The 17,890-nt window shown below is 41.0% G+C and overlaps 1 protein-coding gene across 3 annotated transcripts in view; it reads right to left on the bottom strand.

Moving 5' to 3' along the window:
* The window catches only part of frya (furry homolog a), a 64,292-nt gene that overhangs the window by 33,312 nt on the left and 13,090 nt on the right, over window positions 1-17,890 (bottom strand). For all 3 annotated transcript variants that reach the window (XM_084065328.1, XM_084065329.1, XM_084065330.1), the window contains exons 2-17: window positions 16,468-16,667; window positions 10,390-10,443; window positions 8,688-8,827; window positions 8,473-8,563; window positions 8,222-8,301; window positions 8,045-8,125; window positions 6,444-6,612; window positions 5,848-5,940; window positions 5,615-5,713; window positions 4,907-5,008; window positions 3,839-3,942; window positions 2,978-3,086; window positions 2,728-2,814; window positions 2,393-2,564; window positions 1,540-1,672; window positions 1,262-1,369 (exon numbers count right to left, since the gene is read on the bottom strand). In XM_084065328.1, the coding sequence (XP_083921454.1) occupies window positions 1,262-1,369; window positions 1,540-1,672; window positions 2,393-2,564; window positions 2,728-2,814; window positions 2,978-3,086; window positions 3,839-3,942; window positions 4,907-5,008; window positions 5,615-5,713; window positions 5,848-5,940; window positions 6,444-6,612; window positions 8,045-8,125; window positions 8,222-8,301; window positions 8,473-8,563; window positions 8,688-8,827; window positions 10,390-10,443; window positions 16,468-16,667 (1,822 nt within the window). The remainder of the gene's footprint in view (window positions 1-1,261; window positions 1,370-1,539; window positions 1,673-2,392; window positions 2,565-2,727; window positions 2,815-2,977; window positions 3,087-3,838; window positions 3,943-4,906; window positions 5,009-5,614; window positions 5,714-5,847; window positions 5,941-6,443; window positions 6,613-8,044; window positions 8,126-8,221; window positions 8,302-8,472; window positions 8,564-8,687; window positions 8,828-10,389; window positions 10,444-16,467; window positions 16,668-17,890) is intronic.

The raw sequence follows: 17,890 nt of genomic DNA, 5'->3' as shown, positions 1-17,890 counted from the left end.
CATAAAAGTGACATTGGGACATTGTATAACCCACTCTCTGCAATCCTGAAAAATACTTTCACATTTGAAAGAGATAAGAGAGAACACTAGACGCTCTTTCAGAATGCCAAAAAAGCCAAACAATCCATGCAACATATTCCCACATTACTAAAGTGCTGGTAAATAGTGACTAGAAATCGTCCACACAACATGTACTCCTCATGCAAACTCTATACACAGCTAAAAAGGATGTGTGGAAACACTTTTTGGGGTGTGGTGACTTTTGGTGACTAAATCCACAAAATGTGTCCCTCTAATTATGTTCACTTATTAAAGGGACACTTTCATAAGTGAGTTAGGAATCCCTAGCCAACCCTGTAGGCAACGTACTGGATGTTTCCTCACAATATATTGACAATATATTGAATATGACATATTATGTCTATTTTGGTTCTGAATAAAAATGTCAAGATTTCAATATAGTATATAAGACATTCAGGATTTTTTTGTTATTGTGAAATAAAAAGTGGCAGCCATTATGACCCCGGGTCAGGGTTAGCAGTAGGTTAGTATAAACAACATAATTAAAAGTTATAAGTGCCAAAAACATATAGGATTAGTTCACATCCATAATAAAGAACATTTGGCTAGCTCATCTTACTGACAGTAGGGTGACCAGGTGTCCCGCTTTGTGCTGGACTGCACAGCATTTTTATCCCTTGTCCTGCGTCCCACATATTGACACAATGTTAAGCATTTTGATTGGCTCTAGTTTCAAAAGTGAAACCACTGCAGGACAGACACTTTACAAAAATCTGATCTTATCCGATGGCTGTGCAGAAGGCAGGGGAGGCTGTCATCACAGGGCTGCGTTTGAAGTCAGTCAAACTGTGCACATGTGGGTCAACAATCTGTCCCCGTATTTGCTGCTTACACCACGCCCAACGGGGAAAATTATTGCAGAATGAAAACAAACAGAGTGGATGCAGATTGCAGATTTACTGTAGCACAGATTGCAATTGAACTGTTTTGACCGGGTCGCCCTAACTGTCAGTGATTGTGTGGCCAGCTCTTAACGCATTAAAACCGGGAAAGCATCTGTGTCTGCGAGCTTGTACATCTGCTATTTTTGAACATTTTTGAAAAATATATAGTTTGAGAACAATTGATTTAGAAGGCATTTTGTAGAATCTGCCACAGATCTTAATGGGTTAAAGTTAAGGTCATTCATAAAGTCAGAGTTTTTGGCAAACTTAGCAGTGGTCTAGATTTGGATTCTCACCGTGAAAGCAGGTCTATGAGCTCTGGCTTAGACATGCCATCTGGAAGCACACGAGGGATGGCAGCAACACAGGTCCTAAACAAGTCAATCTTTGGCTTCCTTTCACCTCTGAAAGTCAAACCCATGGTCAAATTATACATCATCAACTGCAAATGTTTCAGTTGATTTAGTTATTACACAGGTTGTGAAATTAGAACACGGTATTTAATCTACTATACTATGGTCCTGTGAGTCAATGAGGAGCCAGCAGAGATGGCTGTGATGAGTACCACACTTACGTGATCATGTCCTCAGGTTCCTTGTTCAACATCTGAACGTTAGTCATCATCATGCAACGCCCCACCTCCTTATCCAGGTGTCTCAGGATGTTGTCAATAGCTTTGCGGACTGGAACGTGATACATGGACATTCCTGGACCAGGGGTGATGACAGATGACAACATGGAACACTTATTCATTTGGATCCATCTAATCTATAAATACTCATTTTTAAAAATACGGACAATAGTGACATCAATAGTGACATCACACGGATATTGTGAGCTTGTCGATTTTTGAAAATCCCAAGGCACAACTGAACAAGTTTCAATGCACCAGTGTTGATTTCGTCGACTAAAACTATGATGAAAAATGATCGTCGGCTACCTTTTTTCACTGACGAAAACAAAATAAAAACGAAATAAAAACAAATCTACGATGACTAAAAGTGAGACTAAATATATTGTCAATTTCGTCAACAAATAAGAACTAGACTAAAATGTTAGGGAGGGACTAGTGGAGTTGCGCTCTGAAAATAGCCGATCTACAAGCTCACAACGCGTCGCAGCGCGACACGTTGTACACCAAGTATAAAATCAGCCATTACGACGCCATCAAGGCACCACCAAAATACATTTTAGTCGACTAAATCAACTGTAGATTTAGTCGACCAAAGTCTTATGATATTTAGTCGACTAAAACCAGACTAAACAGTAAAACATTTCAGATGACTAAAATATGACTAAAATTAAATGGAATTTTATTCAAAAGACAATGGCTAAAACTAAATCAAAATTTGCTGTCAAAATCAACAGTGCAATGCACACCAGTGTGCCTCGGCACACCGTTTGGGAACCACTGGGACAATACTCACCGATGACTTTGGCGTCATCATCAGTCAGCGTTTTGCTGAGGTAGGTCTTCTTCACTCTGAGTGTGTTCCCAGAGGGCGGGTTGCAGCCAGTGTTAGGCATTGGGGGCTCACCGTCCTTCTGCTGCAGTTTATCCGCTATGACCAGGAATGCCCTCAGACCGATATTCATTCTCTGAAGTACATCCAACAAAGTTTTCCATCACATTCCTATACATTTATAAACAGTATGTGAAGTGGACAAGCAAAATATTCCACTACAGCCTGTGTGTGGTCTGTACAATAGTTTAATGAAAATTAAATGAATGATGACTGAATGATGAATGTAAACACTGTACCTCTGGATTAAGACTAAAGGCTTTTGCTGGTTTCCCAACACAAAGTAGATCAAAGATGATTTCTTTCATGGCAAAATCAAGTCTTTCCTGTTGAGAGAAGAGACAGAGGTTAGATCAGCATGTGTATTGTGGCAGTATGGTTGTTTTATGATCATCTCCTGTACATAACAGTGTAGTTATACATGTTGAAAGAGAACTTTGAATATTTGAATTATGACCTTTGTTGACAAAAACACATCTTCCTGATTACCTGTGCAATAAATTGGATGATTTTGACAAAGATATTGAGGGGCATATCTCTTGGTACCACACTGCGTGATCCTTTGGGGAACAAGTTTGTAACAATGGTATTGAGGCGCCTGCAGATAAAGAGAAAATTACGAATTGAGAAGCATGCTTTGTATCATCCAAGTCCCATGTAAACAGCTGAGATTGTGTTTGGATTTATAACTGACACAGAACACGAATTTGGCCTGTTTTACGCACACAACTTTGATGTGGTTTATTTTCAAGAATTGTTTATTTCAGGCCTAATAGACGTGTGAAAAGTCTGGCTTGACCTGTTTGCATCTCCCCGTGTGGGCTCAGGGCTGGTAAGCATGTCTGTGACCCGCTGTTAAACCTCTAAGGCCACCAGCACACTTAATCTGGTGTGCCCTAACCCCATGCCTGTTGAGTGTTTGTACACTAACGCCATGCCTGTTGAGTGTTTGTACAACAACACAATGTTCTCCTTACTCTTCATCCACGATTTCCATTTTGGACTTACTTACTATGATACGTATGTGTGTGTATGGTCAATGAGGTACTTAAGAACAGCTTTTGATCTACTCTGATTGTGTAGTTTGTTTGTTTGCAGCATGCAGCATGCTGTAAACAACAAACAGGAACCAAACCAATATTCCAGTTAGGAATTAAGTCAAATGGGGACAAACTGTTCACACGCACAATGTTTTAGCTCTCCCAACCTCAAGATTACTTTCTATACTTGGCCTTGCTTATGCCTTTCCCTGGGTTTTGGTTCTATTGTGGTTTGGCTTCAAATCTTTTAGGAATTATCTGGAAAATGGACACATAGCAACTAAGTGATGGTAAGAGTACAGCTATTTACCCCTGTGTTGCGGTGTTGCTCTCACACTTGATTCGGATCATGTACACCCACAACAGGCGATACAGGGACTCCAGTGCAACACGAGCCATTTTGGGGTCTTTACTCTGTAACAAATTCAGTTAGCCAAATCAATGATCAACAGTCAACAAAAAGGCTTTGGCAGTAAAGCTCCAATGCTCAACACAAAAAAATTAGAAAAAAATAAACGTATTTGTTACATAATGCATGAATACTGACAAGGGATAAATAAGACCTGAACAGACCAAGCTGCCTTGCCCTGTATAACTGTGACTACGTCGGGAGATCAGATTGGTTAACATTGAGTGACGTTTCACGAGTAAACGTTGCTCCAAACATTGCACAGACTACTGCTGACGGTCACGGCTGGCTCTGTTCTGTGCCTGCGTGAGAGGACATAACCCTTGTAAAATATAGGAGAGTGACTCCTTTCCAACTGACAGTCGACGAATATGTCTTTCTGTTTTTGTTAATGGGGCATCACCTTTGACCCAGATCATTATGGGCGAACCAGTTCTCTCTTGAGAATGAGACTTCAGGTCTCAATGAGATTATCTGAATAAAAAAGGTAAAAAATTGCACAAAACTCACTACAGGAGCTATATCAACCATTACATTGTCATCTTATCAATCGTGACGTTCTTTATCCATTAAATATGTTTGTGTAGTCTCTCTCTCTCTCTCTCTCTCTCTCTCCCTCTCACACAGACACACACTCTACACCGCTGATTCAGCATACTGAATTGGGTGATTGGGCGCTAATAATGCTTGACTACCTGCAGCACATTGGAAACTTAAATATATATTGGAAAGAAATACAACAGATGCTTCTCGGCAGCCAGATTACCCGACAACACCTTGGCGTGTTCAGGTCTTAAAGTCCTCACAGTACTCTTGTTATAAGAATCATTAAAGTAGCCATGCAAAAAAGCACAGCAAGTTACTGTACAGAAGCATGTATGTAATAATTACATTAGACAGTTGCTATACATGCACAACTTACACAGTGTTACATCACTAACACAGTGGTCAATTTACAACTTATCTTACCTTGAGGTTAGAAAGGCAGTTGTTGAGGAAAACATGCCATCTGTTGAGAAAGAAATCTTTATGGCTAACACACAGCAGACACGTCACCAGTGGGTATAGAGCCTGTGAAGAGGATAATGAATGTCAATGATACAAATTATGCTTCATCACACAACTGACCTGAGTAAACTAGCCCATATCGTACACTTATTACACCATAAGTAGGTGGATACAGGCAAATTACTTATGTTTAAGGTTTTCTTTTGAATAGTTAATTATGGAATGATACTGTGCATTATTAGAGGAGCAAAATTATACATTATACAAGTGAGTACACATGGCTAATAAGCCTGATATTTGATACTGTCTAAGAAACCGAGATCACTGTTAGAGGTGTGCTAAGAAATGTCCATGTGTTAGTTACTTTATTTATGCATTTTATGCATTAACCAATGTCTAAAATTTGACTATTCATACACTATGTTTAATGTATAGCTAGTTTCTCTGCCTTATAGACTTTGCCTGTCTTCTCTTGTAAACGGCTAGTGCTGTTGGATGTTGATATTACATAAGTGACCTTGACATTCTTGAGGATTCACAGGGACCAAAGGCATGACAGCAATGTACAGTAGTTTTGTATTGTAGACTGTCACAGTGACTGCAGGGGTGTAAGAAAACAAACAGCCCGAACATTCCGTGTCATTTCCATCCTTCGGCAGGGTGACTAACCAGTGAGTGCTTCTTTCTGGATGACAGCTCCAGGGTTGTGACATACAAGCTCTCTACAAAGTTCCTCAGACAGGGCACGTTCACCTCATTTTTCACAGCCTACAGTGGAGCACAACATCACATTATAATGACAAGACAGGCTGTACCACATCCTCACAGTGTTAATCATTTCCCATCAAAAACAACTGTGATTAATGTATTGTAGCATTTATCTGTATCAGAGGGAGACTTACTGCAGCAACAGGAACTAAAATTTCTACAAAAAGTCCAGCTAAGGCATGCTTAATATCTTTGTCCTTGACTTCCAAGAAATACTGGGCACATTCCTGCAAAAGAGAGATCCTCGGTTCACACAGGGTAATTGCATCCAAACTGTAAATGTACACATGTAGAAAATGTAAAGAAAACTTATTTTTAAGGGTGACCTCATTGACTCAGTTGGTTAAGTGTTTAATTTATTTAACAATGAAAATACTGTAGGTCATATGGTAATAAGAAAAAACTAAGTCAATACAAAATTAAGCCAACAAATGCTATAAGACAGGAAGACCTGTAATTGTGCATTGTATGAAGAACTGCAGCAATTGTATGCACTCAAATTGCATGGCACATACTGTATATGATAAGAAATGTCATTCAGTTATTAAGTAGTTAAGCCTTTATTTACACTTCATCGTACAATGATAAAACGGGGCGAACATGGCCAATGTGAGCTTGTAGGTCTGCTATTTTCAAAAGGATTTGGACAAATATAGAAAATGTATTAAAAATGTTTGCCTACGATGACCCAAAATAGGAACGGCAGGTTGAAATTTAAAGTGCATTGTACCTGCATGAACTGAAAGGAGGCTTCAAAGTCTTCCACTGGATACATTTTAATACGGAAGAACTTCACACCCATGATCAGACTGATGGTACTCTGGACTACATAAGGACTCTGCTCTTTCTGTCGGAGCTCCTTTAGCTCAGTCATGAACTTCTTTTTCACAGCAGGAAACCTTAGGAGAAATGTTTAAAGAAACGTTAAATAATGAGGTGCCTGCAAAACCCCTGTCAAACTGCACTTCAAGACTGCCTCCATTCATCCATTACAAATCTAAAGTACAGATGTCTCAGAAGGCTGCGATATGGGGTGGATAAAGCAGCACCAGATCCCAAAAATATCCTCATCTGACCCTCTCTGTCTGTAGACCACAAGTCTCTGCGCCCAAAGATAAACTCCTCGTCTAGCACCTGATCCTCTTGCCAAATTGAATCAGAGATGGGATTCTTCTGTTAGTCTAAATTTAGAGGGTTATTCATCACGGGAGCTCATGTGGGCATCCACTAATCTCTTCCATAGTGGCTCATACTCTACCTGTAAGAAACTGAACACAGCTGCTACTGTATACTGAGATGAGGATGAGTTGCTCTTAGTCATGTGAAAAACTCTAGTTGAGATAACGTATTTCCTTGAATTTGTTTGACTTAATGGAAATAGCACCCATTTCTCTAAAGGCATTCCAAATTGTATACAGTCATTTTGATCCAAATCATTTTGGATTAGGGTACCACACTAAAAGCCTCATTTATATTCCATTGCAGGATGGCGTAGCTTGTTGAAATAACTGATTTTCAAACCAGCAATGCATTGCATTGTTAGCTTAAAAATGAAAGCTTGAACATGGAGGCCTCCCAAATCTAAGCAATGTCCCAAGTCCTCTGGAAAAGCCTTTCAGTGAAGCATCTCCCATATGAAATTAAACAGAGAGAACTTTGAAGAGGTCTTATGCAGTCACACCAACTCACCAGCTCATATCTCTATTTTGAGAGTTTGCTTCTTACCGCAGTGGTTTGAAAACTTCAAATAAACAGACACCAATTTCCAGTCCTAGTTTGGTGTGAAGGGTACTTGTCCAAAAAATCTGTCCCTACATCATGTGCTGGTCTCTTGAAACAGGCAATGTCTTACACAGAGGCATGTGGAATTCAGCCATGCTATCATCAAGTGGCATGACACCAGACCACAACAGACAAGTGCATAAAGCTCACTGATAGCTAGATATTTAACCACTTAAACCCTGTATACTTTGTTTACCAGTATCCCCCAGGGGTCTATAATTTATCCCCTGCTTTTTCCCCTCTACACCAAATCCCTTTGTCAAAAATAGCACAAGGCTTTGCATTGCGACATGTTGTGAGCTTGTAGATCAGCTATTGTCACTGAATGTTCGCCTATTATGACAAGCCCAGAATAGGGATGTTAAGGTTTAAGTGGTCAAAAGGAATGGAAAGAGGATGTTTTGATTACATTAAAAAGAAAAAGAAAAAAGAAACATGCAGGTGTCATGTTTGTACAATAATGTCAATATAGCATGGTTCATTCTACTTTAATGAGCAGCTATATGATTACTCTTACATGCTTTATTTATTTTTATTTTGACTACTTACTTGGACTGGGCTAATACTCCTATGACTTCTGCATAGAGGTCTGCTACAGTGTGCATGTTGCCAGTGTTAGGACCATGGTACCTGGGAGATACATTATTTAAGTTAAAGAATAAAAACCCAACAGAGCAGAAAACCAAACCTAAAAAACGAAATGGTTGTAAAGAAACAAAAGCTTACCCCTCTTTATATCTAAAGTGCTTGAAGGCTAAGTTAATGACATCATTAACCAAACTGTCGAGGACAGGGTGGAGCGGCATCTAGTTATGGAGAGAGAGAACTGTTATCTATTCCATCTATGTTCTGTTTATATGTTATATGGTAAACCTCCTGTATTTCTACATGTCAAAAATGTGTCCATGTTTTGTTCACAGCCACAACTTGCCCTGTGTAAAGAATTTGTGAGGCATACGTGGAGTGCAATCTGTCACCTGTTTTAAAACTTCTATGAGGACAAGTGAGAAGATAAAGTCAATAGCCAAATCCCTCCTTTCAAGTAGATAATCTCTCTGCTGCTCATCGCTGTTGAGAGGGGAAAAAAAATAGATATACTGTATGGGGATTTGAAACATTCATAAATAGCAGTTAAAACAATATTTCAAAAGGGATTCCTGAGTGTACTCGTAGTTAATGTACTGTATCTCACTTTTTGGATTTGGTATTGGCTCTTGGTCTGTACTCGTGTAGCTCTTCTTCAAGTCCGTTCTGTCTCCTGTACCAGTCGAACAGTGTGCGTAGGATGGAGGGGAGGCAGTACTCAGCCAAAGAACTCATGGAGCTTATCAACTGAAAGAACATTAAGCAAATGTGTTCATGCTTGTCAGCTACTGTACAGTAGCACACCATATCATATACCCCCCAATCTCCAATCGAAGGGTCCGATACGGCACTTTTGAGGAATTAATTTGCTTAATAAACACACTAAGCCCATATCAGTGAGCTAGCTAGAGAATCCCAGACCAGTTGAAAGAGTGAGTTACGATTACGAGTACGACAATCTTTGACGTCGCCACGACGCGATCACGTGATTCATGTAGGGAGCATGTTTCATAAACATTATATATGAATGAGGTTCAACGCTGGACCTACACAGTTGTTTGGAACAACTGGTTGCCCCATGGCAAGCGTTAGTTGTTGTTCTTATTGTTATCTCTGAGCACACCGAAACAAATCACAAATCGGCTGCAAGTTGGTTTTAGCAATAAATTATTGAATATTAAATATTCTATGAATATTCTTTGGTAACCTAAGTCTTTGGAGCTGCCAATAGGTCGAAAAGGAAACAAAAGTGAAGGACAGACGGTCATCTATGATGGCAGTGGTTCTCAAAGTTGGGTCCAGGGACCCTCAGGGTTCCTTGACAGGGTTCCAAATGGAGCCTTACAGGTATGTAACTCTGACAGCGTACCGGGTCCATTTGGTTCCATTTGTATAGTCTCAGAGCTATGGGGGTCCTTGAAATTAAAAATGTTGAGAACCACAGGCCTGTGGGACTGTGCAAAGGGACAAGGTGCCCACGAGGTGGCCTCTCACCCTCGGGGAGGGGAGGGGGAAGGAAGGAAAGGCGGGACAGGTCGGGTCCAACTCCGAGCACACAGGAAGGGAGGAGAGTCTGGTCAGCCCGGGGAACACTGCGCCCTTCATTCAGCGCAGAGCGGGAGAAGAATCCTGGCTCTGTGCGGCTGCTGAATGGCCCCAAGCAGCAGCACAAACACACCCCTGTGGCTGTGAAAGGGCCCTCTCTGCACAGCCACACAGACCTATGGGACACACCTATCGCACAACCAGTGCCAGCACTCTAGGTAAACACTCCCTGCCCTTGACTGGCTCTGAAAGACCTTTTGGGATGTTAGCGGGGCTTTCAGCCATCCACGCTTTTCATGTCACGGTGCATCGCACTAGAGCAGAATGTAATACTGATTTGTTTATTTTTAAATGTGTAGGCAATGCACATGCAGACTTCATCTGTAGCTCCATCAAATGTTACCCCATGTATTTTACTGCATCTCATGATAAAATAAACAGTGAACAATAAACATGCTGATAATCCAGTGGTCCTCAAAAAATGTCATGTCAAGGACCCCCAACATTTTTCACGATTTTTCAATAAAAAAAAAGATACAGTAGAAGCTCACTGTGAGATTGTACATCGGCTATTTCTTAATAGCCAAAGTACAGCATAAAATAGGGTTAAAGTGGTTCAAATGATTGTTATGCCCCCTGGAACCCCCTCAAGGACCCTTGGGGGTCCCCGGAGCTCACTTTGAGAACCACTGTGTTGATCAACTCAATATGTCACTATTTGCTGAAAACCTTTATCTATTGCAGTTGCATCTCACAGTACTTACTTGGTCAAACTGAGGATCTTCCCCCCTCTGAAGAGATTTGGTTAATGGTTTTTCCTGAAAACACAAAAAAAAACACAATTATTATTGATCCAGTGGTGGCCCTCTAAGTTTAGCTTATAGTTATATATCCATCTGCTAGGGACTGTCTGATGAGGATTTCAGAAAAGTAGCATATAGCCCCTCTTTAACCCATTCAATCCGGGGACACATCTGTGTCATTTTTAGATTTCTTTGGGCTATTCAAAAATAGCAGATATACAAGCTCATAGCGCGGCACAGAGCAGCAAATCTTTGAATATATATATTTTTCAAAGCAAACATGTGTAACTCAAATCTTTGCTTCTGGGGGGGATTCTACAAATGTCTTCTAAATCCTAACAGTTTTTTGAAAAAAACTTATGTTGCTATAATCAGTGGTCCTCCTTGGTGTCAAGGACCCCCAAAATTATATGAATTTTGGCCGTGGACCCCCATCTCAAAAATATTTTGTTCCAGGGACCCCCCAGAAGTTGTAATAGAGTTAAAAAAATGTTATGGAAAAATAGATATTCAAAGATTTGCACACATTTTCACGATTAAATCTTTTTTTAGCAGATCTACAAGCTCATAGCGTGGCACTCGGTGCCGCGCTACGAGCTTGTATATCTGCTATTGTTGAATAGCCAAAGACATCTTAAAATGACACAGATGCGTTCCCTTCCCGGTCTTAAAGGGTTAATGAGCCTGTCATCTATCTGAATCCAGGCTGGAGCTAATGTCACACATTAGAGATGGAACATGAGTGATGGGTTCCATTACTGTAGTCTCTTCACTCATCAGAGATGATGCCCTTTATATATAGGGTCTCTGGACTCTCACACACTCTTCTCCTGCACTATAGGGAATGTCTCCTTGATGCGTTTTGCATCGTACTTGTGCCCTGTCAGTTCATAGTGGAGCATCCTATTTCCAAGTAGAGTACATGAAGGCTGCTTGTGAAGAGCTAGGCTGCATTAAACACATGGTGCCTTGCAGGGTATTTATGCACCCTGCAAGGCAGGGGCACAACACAGCTTTTGTGACACTCATATTCAGGAACGGCTTTAAACCACTATATATACATATGTAGTTGACCGGGGGCCTCCAGAGCTCTATACTCTGGACCCCTCTGATTTAACATTTTGTTCAACATTGGTCTTAAACAAAATGACGCCGTCAGTGTTCCATGGAGAGCAAAAACAAACATTCAAACCTCTGCAGAGGAGCACACACACTGCAGTGAGGGGACAGACACACTCCCTGTGGTAATTAACACTTCCCTGTGGAACGAGAGCCATGACTAACAGCTTCCTAAGAATCACATTCCCTAGAATTGGGGACTACATGGCGTTGGCCACAGGATCCAAACTAATGCTGTAGTAGCGTGATATCTTCTTCTTATATCAAAATTGGCGTATGTACAGTATGTATGTAGGGGCCCACAGTATATGTATGTATGTATGTATGTATGTATGTATGTATGTGTATACATACATACATACATATACATACAGTACTGTACGTGCGTACGCACCCACCCACGCACGCACACACGCACGCACGCACGCACGCACACACACACACACACACACACACACACACACACACACACACACACACACACACACACACACACACACACACACACACACACACACAAAACACTGTCAATATGTGAAAAGTCGCCCCGTAAGACATACAAATCAAGCACCCAGGACGGGAGGGCTTGTACAAGCATGGCAATGTAGGACGCATAAAGGACAGTAATGTGCCTGCTCTATGGCTGTCAAACTTATACTGGGTCAGGGGGCTGGAAATTTGACTTCATGAGAGCAGAACCAGTTGTGCATGCGCTTGGTGAGCAACTTTTGAGTGTGTGGGGATTTTCTGTGCCCTCTCCGGTTCTTTGCTCAATGGTACAAAATGCTAGTGTGCTATAGGTCTCCTTGTCGTACAACAGCAATTAACGAAAACAGCCAATTTACAAGCTCACAACTCATCACATCATGATGTGTTGCGAGCTTGTAGATATGCTGTTTTCTGTGTTTTTGAAAATGTTAGAAAACGTTTTGTAAGTTGCATTTGGATCTCCAGCATCAGCACATAATGAGAGACATTGCCCTATGTTGTCAGTCCTGGAGGTGGTTAAAGATGTATCCTGATTTCATAATCAAGAAAGACTTGGCTGTCTGATTTCAATATTTGGAATACATAGTCAGTGTTCATAAATCTACAGTAGATAGAACGGTCCTATGAATAACATGAAAATAAAAACAGTAGCCTATATTCATTATAAGATGACACCATTTCTGTCTACTGACTCTGCGTTTCAGAGGAGGGCTGTGGATGGTTTTTGATATCATCTTTCACTGGTATATTATTCACAATAACACATGTGTTTTTGACATCATTTTGATTCAAGAGTGTCTGCCCAGACTCTCGCACCAAAATGACGTAGGCACTGGAAATGTACCGGAAATTGGGTGTGCGGAATGTATTATGTCTTCTACTGTATGTACGAATTCTGTAAGTTTCCATTTAAGATTATAACACATCAGACATTAAATAAAAATTCCACAATGTGTCCCTCCCAACTGTTTCTATGTTGATGCGTAAATAGGACTCCTATTCCTGACAAAACTACAAGGCCCTTCATCTTACAACAATTGAACATGACATGGTAGGCTATTCAATACTTCCTTTTATTGTTCCTGAGACTCATTTGTATGCCTGAAGCCCTGACAGTCATATATCATTGTAGAGTTTCAGCTGTAAGGGGTGTCGTTAGAAAGACGTTGTATCAAGCAGGCTTCTCACAGAGAACTAGAAAATTGTGCTCCTCAGGGCACAGGTCTCCGCCAGGCCGGGTTGCCTACCCAGGGCCCGCAAACTTTGGTCATAGCCACTTGGAATAGGATCTGAAAAATCTAAAATATACATCTTGATCACATGACCCCAGAGATCATGTGCGTCGATTTGTGTGTTTTGGACAAAATCTGTAGGAGTAGTAGCAAACGGTGTGTTTTGAAGAAAAATGGCAGAAAATGTAATTTGATGCAAACAGGGCCTATAAGTTGCGTCATGATCCAAGGTTCAAGAGTTATAGGCCAGATCGTGAAGTGGGCTGTTGTAGCGCCACCATGAGGAGATTAGAAAATTTGTGATGGAGGTTCTTCCTTGGCTTAGTGGGAATTTGCGTGCTAAGTTTCCCAGCAATCGCTCGGCCACGCCTTCGGCCTGGCGGAGACAATAAATATTGTGATTCTGGTCACATACTAGCTGTTGAAAGCCTCTGACAGAGGGTCTAGGACAGACAATTCTACAACAGAGACTAACAATTTCCATTCAGAACCTTAATCATGTAGGCTTTTGTGAGTGGTTATATTTACTTAAGCACCTTGGGGTTGTGCTTTGATGATGCACATCATAACTGTTAAACCAGCTAATGGAACAAACAACCAAAGCAGCTGTCTTTAAGGATCCAGGGTTGGACTTCTGCCTGCCCTCCATATGAAGTACGAATGTCATGACCTAGTATCTTTCAGCTCTCTTGTATCAAGCAGGGTTCCCATTCTTTCCAACAAATCATTTTCCAGGACATTTTATGTGACCCACATTATGTTTATATTTGATCATACCTCATTGTAACATACTGTACGATACTTAAATATGAAAAGTAGGACGGATCAGTCTTGATCACTTGACTAATAGATAATATGTACCGATTTGCGTGATGTTTGGAAAAAATGATTTGCAAAAATCGTCCTCCTGGTGGGGCTATAAGAGGGCAATGTTAAAAGGGTGGCAGTTCTTCCTCAACATAGCGCAAATGTGCCTGTAAAATTTCACCACAATCAGACGCTGCGTTCATGATTTGCGGCATTTTGTTAGAAACGGGCCACTCCTGCAAACTTTAGATGTCAATCTTAGCCAATCAGGATGGAATATGAAAAATCAAACAGATCCGTCTTGATCACATGACTATAGAGATCATGTGTACCGATTTGCGTGAAATTTGGATAGAATCTGAAGGAGTAATATCCAAAAATGTCGGCCTCCTGGTGGCGCTATAAAAGACAGATGTGAAAATACAGGGCAAATGTTGTTCCTTGGCCTCTAGTGAGTGCACATACAAAGTTTTACACAGATCAGTGTAGTTACAGGTAAAAACATGAATTGGCCTGTTATAGCGCCACCATGAGGGTGATTTGAAAAGAATCGCACGCTGTCTTCTTGATTTGAGGCATTTTGTTCAAAACGGACGGAGCAGTCCTGCAAACTTTGGAAGCCATTCTTAGCCAATCAGGATGAAATATGAGAAATCTGAAAGACCCCTTTCGTTTAATGACTATAGAGATACTGTATACCGATTTGCGTGACGTTTGGACAAAATCTGTAGGAGTACTGTCCAAAAATGAGTTTTGCAAAAAGCAGCCTCCTGGTGGCGTTATAACATATGAGGTTCTGCTCTAGCATCCAGGGAGTGTGTGTGCACAGTTTTGCTACAATCATGCCAACGGTGTTGGAGATTAGTTCACAAACGGAGGGGGCGACGGACACACGGACGGACGGACAGACAGGGTGCAAAACATACTCTCTCGCCATGCCTTTCGGCCTGGCGGAGACAAAAATAAGATTTGAAAGCAGATTATTGTTTCTGACCAGTAAAAGGAAGACCCTTTCTACTGTTCCTGATTTCACTCTGTTACCCATCAAAAGAATTCAGTTCGCCTCCCAGCCCACCTAGTAATACATGTCGAAGTGTCTCTGAGCAAGACCCCTAACTGCTTCCCCCTGAGCGCTCATCATGACCATCTGAGCAGCCATCAGCCGGATTAAGCTGAAACTGAATTTCCCCCGTGGGATTAACAAGGTCTACCAATTTTTTTTACATAATTGATGCTAATAACCTCTAACTGAATGCACAATTTTGATACATGCTAAATGACACGGCCTATTTTCAAGTTCTGCTAAATCAAGTCATGTTAGCAGTATGTATTATCTCAAATTGGAGATTTGGGTAGCAGAAGCATCAAATAAAATTAAAGTTAGCCTTTAGTTTGAGGGTGTTAACTGGCACACTCGGCCAATAACAACCAAGACGTCCTTGTGTGTTTTCTCCCTCCTGATTTATACTTACTTGTGCACTGAATTTCAATGCACAACACCAGTGTGCAACAAAGTGTAAATCAAGCCTCTCAGCTCCATGCACGTTGCACGCACAACAACATATCCCATCACTTCCAAGATTCCCAGGTATTGTGAACTGTTGCCGTGGGTGTGGCGTTCTGTTCCTGATGTGTGGATGTGTCAGCAAAATTCTGCCAGACTGGATAGAGCACAAAGACTGAGTTGGCAAAATAAAAAGCCAAAAAAAGCCAGTGTTCCGAATATATTTTGCACTGATATAACCCATATGGTAAATTCCTCTCAAAATCAGATTCCTCTCTCACAGCCCAGCACCCCAGTCAGCACATGTCAACCTGTTCATCTGTTCCTAGAACTATTAGTCACTGTATTGTAGATTATACACTACAATACAGTGGCAGCTCCTGACAAATCTTTCAGGGGGGGTTGAGAATATATATATATATACTGTAAGTGTAATGACATCTTAACATCATGTTTGCATGTTTGCTCGACAAACATGACTGGAAATCTGAATAAAAACATTCCAGGTTTTCCAGGACGAGTGGGAACCCTCAACCATACATCTCTCAACAACCCAATTCTAAAGATCAGCATACTGCCATATAAAAGACAAACAGTGGTACAATGCAGATAATCTCTCAAGAACAGATTCAGAAAGTGAAAAACGCTGGGGGAACCGTTTTTCCTTTTTATTTGACGATGGGTTCCCAGATTGCAATGCAGACAACACAAGACCAGCAGACAATGTAAAGAGCCCATCATTCCCAAGAGACGGGAGCCTAATTTCTATTTAGTCGTACGGCCACACAGCTCACCAAAAATAAAATATTTTCAACTCGCTCACCAAATTGTCAGTTTAATATCAGTTATGTCTTACGTTATTAAGCTTCACACCCACAACTGACTCACCAGTGGCTCGGCCATGATGATGCGGATCTTGCGCTCAGACAGTGTGGTGAAGTTGGCGAACATGCTCTTGAGGACATATTCGCCCGGCTTGCTCTCTGGATCAATGCTTATGGGCATCATGGCTGGGGGGCCACTCTCTCCTTGAGGAAAGCAGACTGGAGGGATGGGTGGTTTGCTGTATCCGTTCCCGACAGGCGAGGCTGTGGAAACAACAATGGCAAATAGTCAGGTTTGGAAAACCATTTCATTTAGACACTTAAGCACAATTCTGGCGAGAGGGACTCAGTCACAGATCGAGGCTTACAAACATGGACATTATAAAGTTCCCAACATGTTGAACATTCCTGAGGGATATTGTCCAAAGGGCACCAGCTTGCCCCTGGCCCGTTCTTTATTTCTAATGCGACAGCACTTAGAGCTTAAAACACCATAGCTGTGCCTGGCAGCTGCTGTTTTCATTTTGCACAGAAAATGTCTTTGCCTTCTGAGGGATAAAAAAAAGACCATCCTTCAACTACACTAATTCTCTGATGTGGCCCTTTGTTTAATTACATACAGCTTTAGGCCACAGAGTCCACAAGCTAAGCAACTAGTTACAATTCAAGCCAGTGTTACAGTCCTATGCCTCAAAACTAAAAGCACAAAGAAAGTAGTAGAGAGTAGTGTACAAAACACCCAATTAGATGTGTAAAACGTTCACTTAGCCAAATCACTGTAACACATAACTGCACCTCTAACTCATGAACAACAATACAACAGTGGCATAAACCTCAGAATGACAAACTAATTTCATTCAGCTGACAGTACTCTCTGTACTGGATATGCGTAGTAAGAAATGAGACTGGACAGCGAGGAGGTTATCAGAGACGAAGCATTAGTACAGTACATTGGATAGATACTGCAGTGTGCATTTAATAAACATTACAGCATTTAAAAGTCAGATGCAAAACATCAGAGGTGGGCTTTTTCACAAACTCTCTCTGTGGACTTGTCAAGATCATAGGGGGGATCCAAAACATAATGTACAAATGTAGAAGAAAAGGAACTCTATACTGCATAATGATATGATATAATAATGCAAAATATATCATGTCATAGAATGTAATACATGGTTTTATTCATGAACCACAGTATGTGGTTGCTGTGCTACGTGAATAAAAATGGGCAACTGAACATTACCTACTTAATAATGTGGTGTAAGAAATAGATGTTCTGTGTAGGTAGGAGGTAGAGTGTAGCAAAATGAAACGTTTGCATACCTGTCCAGATCAGTGATATGACTGCACTCATATAAAGAGAATTGTCTCTCTCTCCTACATGTTGAATAACTGAAGCAGAGTACCACTAGTCCAAGACAACAATCAGTTTTCTTGTAGATCTGATTCTAAAACAGACGTTGTTCCTAGTCTTTGATATATAATAT

Source organism: Gymnoscopelus microlampas (assembly GCF_963454915.1).
Source record: "Gymnoscopelus microlampas genome assembly, chromosome: 8".
Taxonomy (NCBI): Eukaryota; Metazoa; Chordata; class Actinopteri; order Myctophiformes; family Myctophidae; genus Gymnoscopelus; species Gymnoscopelus microlampas.
This window is presented reverse-complemented; position numbering and strand designations above follow the sequence as displayed.